The 17531-nt window shown below is 42.8% G+C and overlaps 1 protein-coding gene across 1 annotated transcript; it reads right to left on the reverse strand.

Moving 5' to 3' along the window:
* Nucleotides 1-1095: 1095 nt before the first annotated feature.
* LOC117065491 (adenosylhomocysteinase-like) lies at nt 1096-3238 on the reverse strand. Its single transcript, XM_033180344.1, has one exon. The coding sequence runs from the start codon at nt 3168-3170 to the stop codon at nt 1644-1646; it is 1527 nt and encodes a 508-aa protein (XP_033036235.1). The 5' UTR covers nt 3171-3238; the 3' UTR covers nt 1096-1643.
* Between the last annotated feature and the right edge of the window lie 14293 nt (nt 3239-17531).

Here is a 17531-nt window from a genome sequence, read left to right on the forward strand (position 1 = left end):
GAGTTAGATGGATGATAGTGCAAGATTTCTGAGATGGTACCTGGCAGTGCCTAGACATTCATAAGTTACAATCTTAATTTATGTTATGGATTACTTTTTTAGAAACAGAAGACCAGTGGTTGTTTTGAATTATTACTTGTAGAAATTGTTTTCTAAATGTAAAGGTGAAAATAAGGCCACTAACAGAGACCAGGTTGTCTGTCATGGTGTATCAGGAGGGCAGCACGTGCCAGCTGGCTCTGCAGAAGCCAGAACTGCATGGATTTGAGGGATTGGATGAGGTTCCCCAGAGCAGTGTAGGGCTTCCTCTGGGCCCCATGGGATGCTGTCACAGCGATCCTTCACATTTCTGGGAAACATGTCCTCAGATCTTACAAGTGTCTGACCACAAACCACTTCAGAAAATTCTAAGCTGGGTGCAGTGCCTCACACCTGTAATCCCAGCACTTTGGGAGGCCGAGGCAGGTGAATTACTTGAGCCCAGGAGTTTAAGACAACATGACAAAACCTGGGCAACATGACACAACCTTGTCTCTACAAAAAAATTAGCCAGGCATTGTGGAGCACACCTGTAGTCCCAGCTACTTGTCGGGGGCTGAAGCAAGAGATCGCTTGAGCCTAGGAGGTCAACGCTGCAAAGAGCCAAGATCGTGCCACTGCACTGCGGCGTGGGTAACAAAATGAGACCCTGTCTCAAAAAAAAAAAAGAAGGAAAAAAGAAAAGAAAAGAAAAGAAAGAAGAAAGAAAATTCTAATGTCATGACAAGAAAGCAGTTAGCATGAGTTTAAAATGAGGTATAATTTGACTCACACTTGGACTTAAAATGGTCTCTTCAACAAATTGCTGCAACAAGTGATTGAAATTTAATTCCCAAACCATGTTAAAATTTACAATGAAATAACACAAGAAAGTCTAATTTTTTTAGAAGCAAGGGCCTCGCTATGTTGCCCAGGCTGGTCTCGAATCCCTGGACTCAAGCAATCCTCTCGCCTCAGCCTCCTAAGCAAGAGTCACCATGTCTGGCTCCTTTTTTTTTTTTTTTTTTTTTTAGGATAATATGTTTTATTTATTTGTTTTTATTTATTTATTTTTTTAGACACCAAGATTTTTATTTACACACCTTCCTGCTTTCTTTTAACATTATAGGCCAAATTATTCTCTTTTTGACCCAGGGTTGTGATAAGAACCATCTAGTTATAAAGTGGTGGCAGATTTCACGAAATCTACCTGCATTCATTCATGTTTTTCTGGCCCCTCTCAACCTCTGGCTGTCACTTCTCTGTTCTTTCTCAGTTGCCCCTTAACAGTCTATTCTAACCCCTGTAAAACAGGGACTAAAAGTACTAACCTCATTGTTATGAGGTTTAAGACCCAGCACTATGCCAGACTCTCAGGAAAATTCAAACAACAGTTCCTCTTTGCCCTTCAATATACTCCCTTCTCATCTGTCATGGGCTGAGGAACCACTGGATCTGTAAACCAAGCACACAGGTATAATAAGTCCACAGACCAGGTGAAGGCCTAGATGGCAAAACACATGGGCTTTGTGACTCCACTACTGACTTCGAGGTTAAGGAAGGACTGACTTAGTGAGCTGTTCCAAGACCACTGAGTTCATAGTTCCCTGTGGCCGGGACCTCCATCATGACTGGGGCTTGAGGAGAGGCCTCTGTTCCCACTGCCACATTTGGAACAGTATGACGGCTGCAGCAGAGGCCAAAAACTGAGCGATCGGCCCCAGAGAGTCGATGGGGGACACTGACAAACCAGTTACAAAGTTGGTGCCGTTAGCTCTTAGGGAGGAGAGGCGGGGCCTGGGCAAGGACAGCAGCTGGAGGGTGAAGCGCAGACCTGGCTCTCGGTAGCGGTAGAGATCCGGCTTGAAGGGGCCATCACGGGACATGCCCAGGTACTGGGCTTGCTTCTCAGTCAGCTTGGTCAACTTCACATTCAGCTTGCCCAGGTGGGCTTCAGCCACTGCCTCATCCAGCTTCTTGGGCAGGAAGTGAACCCCAACAGGGTACTTGTCTGGATGGGTCCACAGCTCAATCTGTGCCATCACCTGGTTGGTGAAGGAGTTACTCATCACGAAGCTGGGGTGGCCCATGGCACAACCCAGGTTGACCAGCCGACCCTCAGCCAGCAGGATGATGTGGCGCCCATTCTTCAGCTGGTACCAGTCTACCTGCGGCTTGATGTTCACCTTCTCCACAGCATTCTCATTGAGCCACTTGACATTGATCTCCACGTCAAAGTGTCCACTGTTACACACAATGGCATCATCCTTCATCTGCTCAAAGTGCCGGCCAAGGATGATGTCAACACAGCCTGTGGTGGTGACAAAGATGTTGTCCTCCTGACAGGCCTCATCCATGGTGGTCACCTCATAGCCTTCCATGGCAGCCTGCAGTGCATTGATGGGGTCAATCTCAGTGATGATGACACGGGCCCCAAAACCCCGCAGGGCCTGGGCACAGCCCTTGCCCACATCGCCATAGCCTGCTACCACCGCTACCTTGCCGGCAATCATCACATCTGTGGCCCGCTTGATGCCATCTATGAGGGACTCCCAGCAGCCATAGAGGTTGTCAAACTTGCTCTTGGTGACGGCGTCATTGACATTGACGGCAGGCACCTTGAGGATCCCATTGACCATCATCTTGTAGAGGTTGTGGACCCCAGTCATTGTCTCCTCAGAGATGCCTCGGATGCCTGACAGGAGCTGCGGGTACTTGGTGTGGATGAGGCTGGTGAGGTCGCCCCCTTCATCCAGAATCATGTTGAGGGGCCCGTCCTTGAAGTACAGCATCTGCTCAATGCACCACAGGTACTCCTCGTCCGTTTTGCCCTTCCAGGCATATACTGGAATGCCAGCCTTGGCAACGGCAGCTGCCGCATGGTCCTGGGTGGAGATGTTGCAGCTGGACCACTGCACCTCAGCACCCAGGGCAACGAGGGTCTCAATGAGGACGGCCGTCTCCACCGTCATGTGCAGGCAGCCGGCGATACGAGCGCCCTTCAGTGGCTTGGAGGCCGAGTACTGCTCCCGCATACGCATCAGGCCCGGCATCTCGTTCTCAGCAATGTCCAGGGCCTTGCGTCCCCAGGCAGCCAGTCTGATGTCAGCGACTTTGTAGGGCAGTTTGTCAGACATGCTGGCGGTGCTCATGATAGAAACAGGCGAAGGGGGCTGGGCCTCAGTCTGGGGACACGCACTGGGCAGGCGGCGCCGGATAGGATATGTTTTATTTTAAAGAGCAAAATATATCATCCTTGAGGGTTCTCCTGCCTTGTCGGATCACGCCCAGGGTCCCAAGTGTGGTCTCATGTACCTCAGCCCCGACCCGGTCTCTTCCTGTGGTTCTCTGATGTTGTATTGAATCCTGGTCCTCTCCACTCCGCCCATCACTGCAGCCTTGTAGAAGCAGGTCTTGTGTGACATGCTTTCTGCCCAGGCCAGTTGGCTCAAGCAGTGGTGGGTGACTCTAGTGTCCAAGCATCTGGGTTTAGTGCCCATGCCTTTGCTGGCCTCCAGGTAGCCAGCCCCAAAACTCTGCTCTGTAATTTAAAGTAACCATAGCACTCTATTACTGAAGAAGGACCCACGCAAGTTTTCTTCCTGGAGCAGGGAAAGATACTATCAAGGCAGGAGAACGGCGTGAACCCGGGAGGTGGAGCTTGCAGTGAGCCGAGATCGCGCCACTGCACTCCAGACTGGGCGACAGTGTGAGACTCCATCTCAAAAAAAAAAAAAAAAAAAAAAAAAAAATTAAGATACAAAGACGAAAAGTAAGTTTGCATTTTGATTATACCATGGATTATGTTTATTCAATGTATCAACCATACTAGTGAATTTCTAAAGGACAAATATAACTTTCAAATAAGGCACAAAATAATAAAATGAACAACTCACCACCATACACATCAAACATTATCACCTAATCCCAAAAGATTTATGGGTCACATGTCATCCCTAGAGAGGTTCTTCATTACATTCTTCTTCACATAGCAAAACTGTCCCGGAATATGTAGCATTCTGTGAATGAAACTCTATTTTTACAGGAACTTAGGGAGGTTGGCTATTTATAGGAATCTGTGAGGACTCCCTTTGTACATTGAAAAATCATTTCCGAGTTATTTGGGGGTGGAGATTAGTCTGGCTTCCTAAGCATCAGCTTGCTCAAAGAAATCTTTAAAGTTTTCTTTCCATCGTAGCTGAGAAAATGGAAATAAAAGTGGCAGATAGGTTGGCCTTCTAACAAGAGAGGCTGGGTGTGGTGGCTCACGCCCGTAATCCCAGCACTTTGGGAGGCCAGAAGCATGAGTTCAAGACCAGCCTGGCCACCATAGTGAGACCCTGCCGCTAGAAAAAAAAAGAAAAACTTAAAAATTAGCCAGGCATGGTGGCATGTGCCTGCAGTCTTAGCTATTCAAGAGGCTGAAGTGAGAGGATCGCTTGAGCCCAGGAGTTCCAGGTTACAATGAGATTGCACCACTGCACTCCAGCCTGGGCAGGAGAGCCAGACCCTGTCTCTAAAACAAAAGAGCAGTACCTAGCCTTAAACCCACAGGAGGAAGAAAGGCCCCATTCCTTCATGCATGGGTATTCTCCCTCAGGACCTCTTTCACATCCTTCCTATGCCACTTCCACTGTTTCTCTTTGCCTCCAGGAGGCATCCAGAATGTTGCAGCCATCTGTCGCCATGAGCTCTGAAATAACACCTGAAGCTGCAGGGTGTGCATTCAGATGCTCTTCGTTAGGGCATCTGGCCGGGCTTGCTGTGTGCAACTGTCTTCATCACAGATAATATATCTGTAATATCTGAGGATCTCTTGACAAGAAAGGACTTGCTAAGAAGCCAACTTATCCACCTGTCAGTCTTCCAGTTAAAACACCTCTTCAACCACCCCCAGATGGTAAAATCTACATGTTTTCAAATATTTACAACATGAGCTTCTACAACTCTTAGTCACCCTTTTTTATGGGAAACAATGCACAAAAGTCACAAGATAAACGTTAGCCACTGCCCAAAATAAAGAAAGGAAAATGCTTCTGTCTCTCTGTCCCAGCCCTGCTGGGGCAATATCCCTCTGTCTTCCTCTGAGACCTGCAGAAACAGGATTGGGCTGGACTGGTCAATGGTCATGCTCCTTCACTCTCACCTGGCTAAGCTGCAGCCTCTCCCCTCATTAAGCACATGTGCACGTGTGTGCATGCACAAACACACCCGGAGAACCAAAAGAGATTCAGGTGGAAGCCAAATATGAAATGAAGCCTATCATTCAGGCTTTCTTTTTTCAAAATTCATGTTGAACTTCTTATTTCAGCAGCAGTCTGCTCCGGTTCAAATATTCTGAGAATGTGTCTCCCGCCACATAACACGCTTCGTGTTGCCTTTCCTCATTCTAAATGGGCCACATTCATGGACTTTGAAGAATTACTGTTTTAACATTTCCCCTTTCCTGATTTTATAAACTTTTCTTCAATACCACTGCAGCTCATCTTTCTATTCCTAAGTGTCTTCCTTTGTCTGTCGTCAGATGGTGGCATATCTATATGTATGAGCAGCATTTTAATTCTTTGACCATGCTCACTTCCAGTATTCCTTTAAAAAGTCATGATTATGGGCCTTTGTGCTCACTCACACAGCCTCCAGAGAGTCTCTTGCACTTTCTCCTGGCCCCTCTGCTGAAGAGCCTAGTGGCATTCAACCATTTGTCTTTTGGAAGGTTTTTGCTCTTTTCTTCATTCTCTTCCACTGTGGATTAGAGGAATTGTGCTGATAGGGCTGACATCCCATATGCCACAGCATCCATGACTAGAGAGGACAAGCCCTCTTTTTTTGTTGTTGTTCCTATTCAAAAAATTGGAGAAGGATTCTGATTGGGCTAATTTAGGTCACATGCTTACCCTTGAGCCAATCAGCTAAGTAAGGCCAATTGTGCCATCTTCAAGAATATGGCGATGCCCAATCAAATGGATAGAGCAGTTTCCAGAAGCAATCGAAAATCTATTCTCAAGAGAACTGAAGACAAAGTACTCAAAACAATAGACACAATAATTAGCCAGGCATGATGGCGGGCACCTGTAATCCCAGCCACTCAGGAAACTGAGGCAGGAGAATCGCTTGAACCCTGGAGGCAGAGGTTGCAGTGAGCTGAGATGGAGCCACTGCACTCCAGCCTGGGTGACAAAGCAAGATTCTGTCACAAAAAAAAAAAGACACTCACAGTAAAGTATGTGTAAGCCTGCAGGTAGGTGTAATGAACAATGATAACTTTGCTGCCTGAAGACATGTTTATACATAATAAACACATCACAAAGAAGTTATCAAAATGCCGATAACTACTACACTAATTTAATATAGATTCTGAATAACTTTAAGTTTTTCTAGAGAAAGTTAGAGTTCAGTATTAACTTAAAATTTTAAATTTAAGGATAAGAATTAAAAATAAGAAATACACAATTTACAGCCTCCACATCAGCAAAGGAGAAAAATGGGGAACATTAAAAAACTTCAAAGACAGGCTGGGAAAGAAATGCAAACAACAAGGATGGTAAATAGAAAATACAGAAGATGTTTGAAATGAAGTTTAAATGTGTAAGAAATCACACTAAACAGAAATGGATTAAACTAACTTTTTAAAAGAGACTATCCATACGTATTGTTTTTAATCAGGCTGCGTCTGTCCTATCTGTAAAAGTTATGCCTAAAACAAAATGACATAGAAAGATTGGGAAAAGATGTACTATGCAAATACTCAACAAAAGTTTGCATGGTGATATTAATTTGTAGTAAAATATTATATAATTATACTAAAAATTATTAACAGACATAAAGAGGATGGCTACATAAGAATAAAAGAAATATTGCACCAAAATTTGGCTGCATCTACCAAAATAATCTTGAAACATACTGAGCAAAACCTGACATAATTGCAAGCAGAAATTAATAAAACCACAACCATCATGGAAGATTTTAGCTCAGACACTATACACCAAGCAAGTACAAAATTCGTAAAAATATAGAAGGGTTATATACGAAAGGGAGCTAGTCACCAAATCATGATTGAAATCCAACCTGTGATGCAATTTTAGGCAAGTTATTAAAAACAGAAGCGTTCACACTGTGAGCCCATTGTCAGCGCCCTTTCTCTTATCACGCTGACAATCATTTACCCATGAATAGCATGACTGAAAAACTATTGCTGCCAGAAAATGATTAAATAATCTGGATTACAACATACATTTTCAAAACTTGCCAAAGGGTGACAGTTTTGTACAAACAAGAGAAAGGCAGTCCTTGGCTTTTTATCATATCATTGATTTGAAAAAATGGCATCAGGCTTACAGAACAAATAAGACGATAACATCTCCCATAGTCTCTGCCCGAAGACTTGCCACCTACTGACTCGGGGGCTGGTTACTCAGGAACTCTTTCTAGGGCAGGGCTTCCCGTCTAGAATTTTTGCAGGAACTTAAAGAATAAAAGACTCAAAACAACGCTAAAGATTACAATAGAATTTTCATGCTGCCTATGAAAGAATCCACAGTTAGTGTGACCCTTGACTGCTATTTACGAGAATATCCCTGGTCAGGAATGTTTATTGCCATGTCTGGACTCTTTTATATACTCATGTTCACATCTGATTCAGGCTCAATTGTACACTAAGCCTCTTAACTCTTCCTCGGAAGAAAGGTCAGGAGAAAAGCTACTTCACTTGAAATGCCCTGCTTCATTCAATGAGCCTGTGATCAACACTATCCGAACAATATATATCATTTATTTTAACGAAAGGTATTTCAAATGTTGATCCAAATCCATTGACCCTCTTGAGAAGAATTCATAACACATCAAGGTGCCATGGCCCAACACTTGATAACCACAGTTCTAGGGTCTCGCCATCCTTACATCCTTTCTGATGCTTCATAACACACAACATTTTGCTTTAGTTGAAACTAGCTCCTGGAAGGCAAATGAATAGTTAACCACATCATCCATTCACTAATAAATTATAGAATACCTACTCCATGTCAGGTCTTGGCCCAGGCATTGGGAGTCAACATGAATAAAATAAGGTCCCTGCTCTTGCAGAGCTTATGATGCAGGTGGGGAGACCTAGGCAAGCAGGTAATAATAACACACTGCCACTACAATCAGATAACCAAAGAGGCCATGAGGGCATTAAGGAGAGTCCTCTTGCTGGAGAGAGTGGCACAGAGTAAGAGCATCAAGTCCTGAAGGCGGTGATTGGGCTAAGTCATGAAAGAGTAGGCAGAAAGGAGGTGGGGAGCAGGTAATGACAGTGGTTAGAGCATTAGGGCAGAAGGTTTAACATGTGCAGGGCATAAAGATAGCAGCAAGCACCAGACACTGGGAGGATTGCGAGTGCAGAAGAAAGTCTAGGAAGTGAGTGGTAAGAGATGAGGCTGCAGAAGCCAGCAGGAACCAGGCACAGCCTTGTGTGCACCCCTAACAAGAGATGCACATGCCTGGCCCTACAAGGAGGCTTAGCTTCATCTCTACAGCAGTTCTTCATGGATCTCGAGGCCAAAATAGCCTACTTCTTTGTCTTATCTTCTTGGGGCTTTGAATCAATTCTTTAGCCTTTTGTCCTGTATTTCCAGCTGCCAGGAGAAGAATCTTCCAGACGTCTTCAATGCCTGTGGCCTAAAGCACAGACTTCCAAGTTTGACATTCCAGGTGTGATGCCAACTCCAGGCAATCCACCTGCCTCTCTGTAGACTTTCTTCTCCTACCCACCTGTGTCCTAGTAACAGAACTTACTCTTCTCCAACTCTTTTCAATTGCTTGCAGCAGCCTAGCTCCACCTCTGTAGCCACATTCACTGTCCAGGACTCACCTCGAGCTGCCCCCTTTGGTGGAGCATGAGAAAATATCTTCCCAATAATTTGGCATTTTGTATGCACCACCTGGCATTGTCAAATTTCTTCGCATATGTTTACTTCTCATGTCCTGAGCTCCTGGAGGTAGCGAATGTGCTCTGAAAGACACATTCTACATTTCAAAAAGTCAGTTGGGTTAGTATGGGTCAGAACCTGAGTTGTGCTCTCTCGTGGTTAAAAGGGAGCACCTTGGTTGTTAGACAGCAGTAAAGGCTAACCCCAGACTGAGATGTCTTGACCTAATAGACAAGTGCCGGAGACCTGAAAAGGACCCACTTCCTCCCAGTAAGATTCCAACGATTTAATGCTGGTTCCTCCACAGTCAAGGTCATCTCCAAGCCTGGTGACCCAGGGATCTTGGGTCACTGAATGGAAAACATGAAGACTATTTACCTCTGAAAGTGGCAATGTACATTTTTGAGGTGACCGTCCTCTTTTTCTGTATAAATTTTGGTATTGTTCAAATCTATGGCACATATATAACATACATTCATAAGAAAAACAATTATTAAAGTTTTTTAATGCAAAATAATCAAGTTCATAAAAATGATGCCATAGTTGGATGATGTAGGAGGTTGTTTTTTACTCCCAAACACCTCAGCACCTAGGGGACAGAGATGAGTAAAAAAAAAAAAAAGAATATCAATCCTGCCATTTTAGAGATCAGTGTGCATGCATGTGTGAGTGGCTGTGTGCACATGTGGGGCTTTTCAATGAATGGTCAAAAGGGGGGTATGAAGGAAGAGAGGAAGACTGAGAAAGAACACGTAAGAAGCAGAAACACCAGCAAAGACCAGGATATGGAAGAATATCAAGTCCTTCCTCTAGCCCTTGAGAGAAACACTCATTTCTTGAAGCAGGAAAAGGCCCGAGAAGGATGAAGTCTCAAAGTTTTTGGAGGAAGTTCTTAGGAAAAGGAATTGATTCTCCTTGTTGTACCTCCAGAGAGGAGAACTGGAAGTAACACCAGGTGGATGTTGCAGAAAAATAAAATACAGCGCATCCTGGGAAGGTGCTTTCTCCCGGGTCAAGAGTTTCCAGGGAGCTGTGTGGAGCACAAGCTCCCAGTCCCGTGAAGTGTTGGAACCACGTACGAAGGCCACCCAGCAGCATACAGGCTCCAGTGACCTCCAAGGCCATCCAAGGCAGTGTGGTACAGCAGAGGGCACTAGGGTTTCCCCTTTTCCCCTACTTCTCATATCTCCCGTGTACAATCCATAGGCACATCCTGGTGGTGCCAGAACCGAAATATATCCCAACCCATCTACCGCTCCCACCTTTGCTGCCAGCTTCCAGCATCCCAGTCCAAGTCATTCCCTTCTCCCCTGGAAAGCTGGTGTTCTGGCCTCAACTCTTAGTACTCTGTGGTCAGCTCTCCCCACAGCAGCCAGAGTGGTGTTTCTTTATTGTGTGTGTGTGTGTGTGGTGTGTGTGTGTGTGTGTGTGTGTGAATGAATACTTATTTGTTTATTTATTTTCATTGACAAATGAAAATTGTATACATTTGTCATGTATGACATGTTATTTTGAAGTATGTATACATTGTGGAATGGCTAAATTGAGCTAATTGACATATGCATAACCTCACAGACTTATTTTTTGGTAGTGAGAACACTTAAAGTCTACTTTCTCAGCAATTTTCAAGAATACAATACGCTGTTATTAACTACAGTCACCATGTTGTACAATAGATCTCTTGAACTTATTCCTCCTAACTGAAATTTTGTATGCTTTGACCAACATCTCCCTAACACTCCCCACTCCCAGCCCCTGGTAACCACCATTCTGCACTGCTCCTGTGAGTTTAACTTTTTAAAAAATCCACATATCACGTGGTATTTTTCTGTGCCTGGCTTATTTCACTTAATGAAATGTCCTCCAGATTCATCCATGTTGTTAAAAACTATTGGATTTCTAGTTCTGTGAAGAACGGTGGTGGTATTTTGATGAGAATTGCATTGAATTTGTAGATTGCTTTTGGCAGTATGGTCATTTTTACAATATTGATTCTACCCATCCATGAGCATGGGATGTGTTTCCATTCATTTGTGTCATCTATGATTTCTTTCAGCAGAGTTTTGTAGCTTTCCCTGTAGAGGTCCTTCACCTCCTCGGTCAGATATATTCCTAAGTATGTATTTTATTTTTGCAGCTATCATAAAAGGGATTAAGTTCTTCATTTGATTCTCAGCTTGGTCACTGTTGGTGTATAGCAGAGCTACTGGTTTGTGTACACTAATTTTGTATCCTGAAACTTTGCTGAATTCACTTATCAGTTCTAGGAAGAGGTGGTATTTGGTTACATGAGTAAGTTCCTTAGTGGTGATTTGTGAGATTTTGGTTCATCCATCACCCGAGTAATATACACTGAATCCAATAGGTAGTCTTTTATACCTCACCCTCCTCCCATCAAGTGATTCTCCTGCCTCAGCCTCTTGAGTAGCTGGGACTACAGGCATCCACCACCACATCTGGCTAATTTTTGTATTTTTAGTAGAGACACAGTTTCACCATGTTGGCCAGGCTGGTCTCAAACTCCTAACCTCAAGTGATCTGCCCACCTTGGATTCCCAAAGTGCTGGGAATACAGGCATGAGCCACTGTGTCCAACCTATATGTCTTTTTTTAAATGCCAATACCATGTGGTTTGGATTACTATAGCTTTGTATTATATTTTGAATTCAGGTAGTGTGATGCTTCCAGCTTTGTTCTTTTTGCTCAGGATTGCTTTGGCTATTTGAGGTCTTTTGTGGTTCCATACAAATTTTAGAATTTTTTTCTATTTATGTAAAAAAAAATCATTAAAATTTTGATAAGGATTGCGTTGAATCTGTGGATTGCTTTGAGTAGCATGGACATTTTAACAATATTAATTCTTCCAGTTCATGAACATGGGATATCCTTTCTATTTGTGTCTTCTTCAATTTCTTTCATCAGTATTTTATAGTTTTCAGTGTATAAGTCTTTTATCTCCTTGGTTAATTTTTTCCTAGGTGTTTTTCTATAGCTACTATAAATGTGATTGTTTTCATGATTTCTTTTTCAGATAGTTCATTGTTAATGTATAGCAATGCTATTGGTTTCTGTATGTGGAAGTTGTGTTCTTGATCAAGAAATGAACAATAAGTAAATCATGGATCCACCAAATGCTATTAAAGCACAGTTGACCATAACCATGAAAGAAAGATGTTTATTAGCATCAACTGTATCAGCCTTGCTAGAATTTATATGAACTTTGTGGAAGATATATTGGGTAGCTTAATACTCTATATGAACATATGCTTTTTTTCTCAATAAATTTTTCTACAGCAAATAGAGAAGTCAAAATCATTCCATAGATCCTAGGTCCTCCAAACACAATCACAATCTACTGGTTGATGGCAGAGTTCCTCCCACAGAACAGCAGTTTGAGAATCACAGATTATCATTTAGTCCACAAATACTTATTGTACCTACTCTGTGCCAGGCACTGTGTAGTGAACAAAGAACACAGGGCCACTGCCCTCCTGGGGCTTCCAGACTGGTGGAGGAACAATTAAACAAGTAAACATGCAGACAAAGAAGAACTGAACCAATGTTTCTCCCCTTTAGCCTGTCTTAATTTAGTTACTCAAGTAACTTATTTAGACATTTAATGACCACCAGAAAAGAACGACATAAGCTGTTCAAGATCTGGCTCCTTTCCCATGAGAGTTTTATTGGGCTAGCTTGCTTAAACGACTACAAAAGTACTTCTTGTTGAGTTGAGAGCCATAATGAAACTCTCATTGTATGAGTATTTGTTTTTCAACTTTTTATTTCATGGGTACACGTGCAGGTTTGGTATATAGGTAAACTTGTGTCATGGGGGTTTGTCGTACAGATTATTTCATCACCCAGGTATGAAGCCTAGTACCCATTAGTTATTTTTCCTGACCCTCTCCCTCCTCCCAGCCTCCTCCCTCCAATAGGCCCCAGTGTCTGTTGTTTCCCTCTATGTCTCCATGTGTTCTCATCATTTAGCTCCCACTTTTGAAAAAAACTCAACATCACTGATTATTAGAGAAATGCAAATCATAGCCACAATGAGATACCATCTCACACCAGTCAGCATAACTATTATTAACAAGTCAAAAAATAACAGGTGCTAGCAAGGTTACAGAGAAAAAGCAATGCTTATACACTGTTGATGATAGTGTAAAACATTGTGGAAAACAGTGTGGCGATTCCTCAAAGACCTAAAATCAGAACTACCATTCAACCCAGCAATTCCATTATTGGGTTTACAGCTAAAGGAATATAAATCTTTCTATCCTAGAGAGACATGCATGTGTATGTTCATTGCAGCACTATTCACAACAGCAAAGACAGGAGATGCCAAAACCAACTGCAGCAAAAGCAAAAATTAACAGATGGGCTCTAATTAAGCTGAAGAGCTCTGCACAGCAAAAGAAACTATCAACAGAGTAAACAGACAACCTACAGAATGGGAGAAATTTTTATAAACTATGCATCTGACAAAAGTCTAATATCTAGCATCTATAAGGAACTTAAACAAAACTACAAGAAAATAAACAACCCCATTCAAAAGTGGGCAAAGGACATGAACAGATACCTTTCAAAAGAAGAAATACATGTGCCCAACAAGCATATGAAAAAATATATATATGGGTATTCTAATCTGAGCATCCAGACTCCTCCAGGGAGCTAGGAAGACAGCTGAGAGATGCTTCTCTCCATTGAGTATCTAGATTATGATCCTGGAAGAACTGTGGCTCAAGGAAGAAGACCAGAGTCAGCCTGCTGGACACTCAACTTCCAGAGAGTAGAGGGCAAATGAGAAGTATAACAGTAACTGCCCGTGCAATTGTACATCCTACTGAACTGGAAGCATGGTGCATTGTAAGTGCTCCCCTAATTCCTGTATTATTCATTTCCTGAGTCAGAGATTCCCAAATCTGGTGCCACAAACAAATGAACTTCAGGTATCCATGAACTCCTAAAATTCAGGGAGTGTGTCTACACTTCCTACGTACAGAGTACATGGCTTTTATCCAATACTGAAAGTCTGAGCTTTAGAGGTTATGTTCTCATCTAACCAGGCATTATGAGCAGAGGCCCAGGTGCAGGATGCAGAGCAGTGAATCCACATTCTGCAGTCGTGGTCATCCACAGGAGAGCTGAGCATTCAACTGATTGAGGAGAAACAGACAACGATGAGAGCAATAAGCTTTCTTAGGCTCCGCACATTGTGCTAAGTGTCTTAGCTGCTGTATTTCATGCATCCTCCCCATGGCTTCTAAGACAAGTCCTAATATCATTACATCGACTTTCCAGATGAGGAAACTGAGGCTTGGGAAGGTTAAGTAACTAGCCTATTAGCAGAACGAATGACAGCTCAGATTCAATCCCAGATCTAAATGATTGCAGGGCCGCTTGCTTAACCACTACCCTAGGCTTTCCCCATGGCCAGAAGCACTTGACATCTCTTATGGGAAGCAAAAAGCACTATTATTGTAAAGAGCCTCTAGCTACCCCCTTTGCTATCAAAATCAAGTCCAAAGACTGGTACCAGAAGGTCCCAGCAGTGTCTCTGGCAAAATCTGATTTTTTTTTTTTTTTAAAGTAAAGGGAATCCAGACAAGTTCCCAAGATTACAGCTGCTAGGAGCTCTGACACCTGGTATGTGTATACTTCAAAGAGCCATTGTGCATCTTAATTACAGATAAATAGATAGGTATAATAGTCTCTGTTGACTCTTTTGAAGTCTAACTACCTAATTGTGGTCTACTCAAAGGTGAAAATCCCAAGTTCCCCATGCCCTGTCAAGATTACTTTGCCGAAGTTTATAATTCAACTCAATTCAACCCAAACCTACATGGTACCTACTACCTACAAGGCAATAGACCCCAGGCAACTGTGGGAGGGAGGGTGAATCACAAAGCTGAATGAAACATTTCATATATCCTTCCTCACAAGAAATAAGGATGCAGGATGCATTTGGTGTCATTGATACAGTCTTGTTCATTAGGTGCAAATCATTACTTTAAATGTTTCTAAGGGATCGGATTGAAGAATAAGAACAAGGACCAAGAACAACATCGGGCCTGGCATATTATATGCAGTGTCTCAAAACCCTACAACAACTCTATGAAGGAGGTTTTATTGGCCCATTCTGCAGATGATGTACAGTTGAGAAAACTCCCTGGTGGCACACAGCTAGTAAGTGAGAAGTTGAACAAGAGCCTGAGCCCAATTCTCATGGCCTGGAGAGCCCTCATCCTCCCCATGGCCTCCTGCTGAGAACCCTTTGCTGTAAGGAGAATGCAGTGCCTAGTTTATCTCTTTTATTTACTTCATCTTCCAAGAAGCAAATTCAAAATAATGATATAAGAAATACATTTTAGGCTGGGCACAGTGGCTTATGCCTATAATCCCAGCATTATGGGAGGCCAAGTTGGGAGGATCGTTTGAGCCCAGGAGTTCCAGAGCAGCCTTGGCAACATGGCAAGACCCTATCTCTACAAAAATATACCAAAAAATAGCTAGGCGAAGGGGTCCACGCCTGTGGTCCCAGCTACTGGGGAGGGTGAGGTGGGAGGATCACCTAAGCCAGGGAGGTCAAGGCTGCTGTGAGCCATGATTGTGCCACTGCACTCCAGACCAGGTGACAGAAAACAAATGAAAAGATATACATTTAAATTCTAGATTGGAGCACTATGCGATATGGAACCATGATCTCGGGAGGGTTAGGGTTTGCATGTCGCACTTCCTTTTCAATGTCATTTTTAAGGAGTCTTCCATCCACCACTTGTGTTCACTTTTTCATGTGCAACTGACATTGTCAGCAACAAGCAACGGCCCCGTGTTCCAGAAGCCCCTCCTCAGGAGCTGTGCGACAATAGCTGATCAAGCTGGCTTCCTCTGTATGAAAATGAGCATGAGAAATGGTACCATGCAGGAATATTATCTAGCGAGCCCATCTTTACACTGCAGTTAATCATTGACAGTATTTCTCACAACTTAGACAATGCCAGTAATGTATAGCATAAAAATAATCTACAGAAAGATTAGTTTCCATGACCCTATTATGTTATAAAACATCCAAATTACTGGCATTTAGATTATGAAGCACTTGGCTTGTGGGCAAATGCCTTATCCCAAGAGTTGCTTTATTATTATGGATACCTCTAATTACCAAAAGTTTTCCAGGCAAAGTCCACCATCTTCTGTTATTCAAACATCAAACTCATTAGAGTCACACACTCTGAACTTACGGTATACCAAGTATTGCATAAGATCTGAAATGAAGTGTTGAACAGGTGTGATAATACATTTTAATTTACTGAACTTGATATATGCTAGAGATGCCATAAAATGCCCACTATTATCACACCTGATAATTGTTAATAGAGGACAATCATGAAATACTTTATTTGGACTTTTCTGTACTATATAGAAATTTACAAGGAAAATTAATCACAAGAATCAGGTGGTACAATGTGGGTATACTATGCCCCTCCAAACTTCATGTTAATTAAGTTCCTAAGCTTGCTAAGATTATTAATATTTTGAAAACCTTTGGTCCAATAAAGGAAAAGTTACCCTGTTCTCAAATCTTAGGTGACATCAGAATCAAGGGGTCTGGAATAGGCATAAGGATCCTAATATATGCTCAGGTCATTCTAATTCAGGTGATTTGGGGGAATTGCACATTAAAGGGATGTAACCAACCTATTTGAGTACAGGGCAATCTCTCCCCTGGCAAGATGCCCATCAGCAATGCCCTGGGGCTCACTCACACCCTGGTGCTGGGAAGTGATTTAAATCATTCCAGCCCTTGCTCTCCACTATCCTTTTCAGACGTAAGAGCTAAGGCGTAATGATAAATGCCACCTTAACCTTGGAGAATATGGCTAATTTGTTTGCTTAGCAGTTCAAAGGCAGGGATAAGAGGTTATAACTCACAGAAGTAGGCATGATTAGAGTTCACCAAGCCCCTCCTCATCCCAGAAACTCCCAGCCCCTTGGCACCTACAGCGTTCATCTTATCCCTTCCTCCCACCTCTTGCCAACCTCCCCTTTCTTCGTCTCTCCTGGGCTCTGGCTGCCTCCCCTTTTCCTTGTTGTTCATCATTTGTTTGTCATCATAGTCATTCATTTAAGAAATCAAGAGTCCCCTACTTCTAGTTCATTTATAAAAGCTTACTAAATTTATTTGTGTTTTTTTTTTATATTACCATATGTTTTCTTTGTTGTCACTAGCTAATTCCTACTTATCTTTTTTATGCAAGGTTTTGAGCTGGGACCTCTAGCCATGCAAAATCTGAGACACTCGTTTTCTGGAGGGCAGAGGTATGCTTTACTCATGCCTGCGTTGCCTCCCACACAGGCAGCGTGCTCAGAAATACAGCAAGTGTCCAAAATATTTCTACTGAACTGAATTAAGTGTGTCTATGCTGCCAGAACTCATCTCCTGGCTGGGAGATGGATATAGATGCAGAGAAAGGAGATCACAACACAGACTATGTGTTTCCTGCAGCTGCTATAACAAATGACCCCAAACTAAGCAGCTGAAAGCAACACAAATGTACCATCTTACAGCTCTGGAGAGCAGAAGTCCTAAACAAGTCTTATGGGCTC

This window comes from Trachypithecus francoisi, unplaced genomic scaffold, assembly GCF_009764315.1.
Source record: "Trachypithecus francoisi isolate TF-2019V2 unplaced genomic scaffold, Tfra_2.0 Contig01579, whole genome shotgun sequence".
In the NCBI taxonomy this organism is placed as follows: domain Eukaryota; kingdom Metazoa; phylum Chordata; class Mammalia; order Primates; family Cercopithecidae; genus Trachypithecus; species Trachypithecus francoisi.

Coding starts and splice junctions, on each gene's coding strand:
- LOC117065491 (XM_033180344.1), bottom strand. CDS start 3,170: ATGAGCACCGCCAGCATGTCTGACAAACTGCCCTACAAAGTCGCTGAC.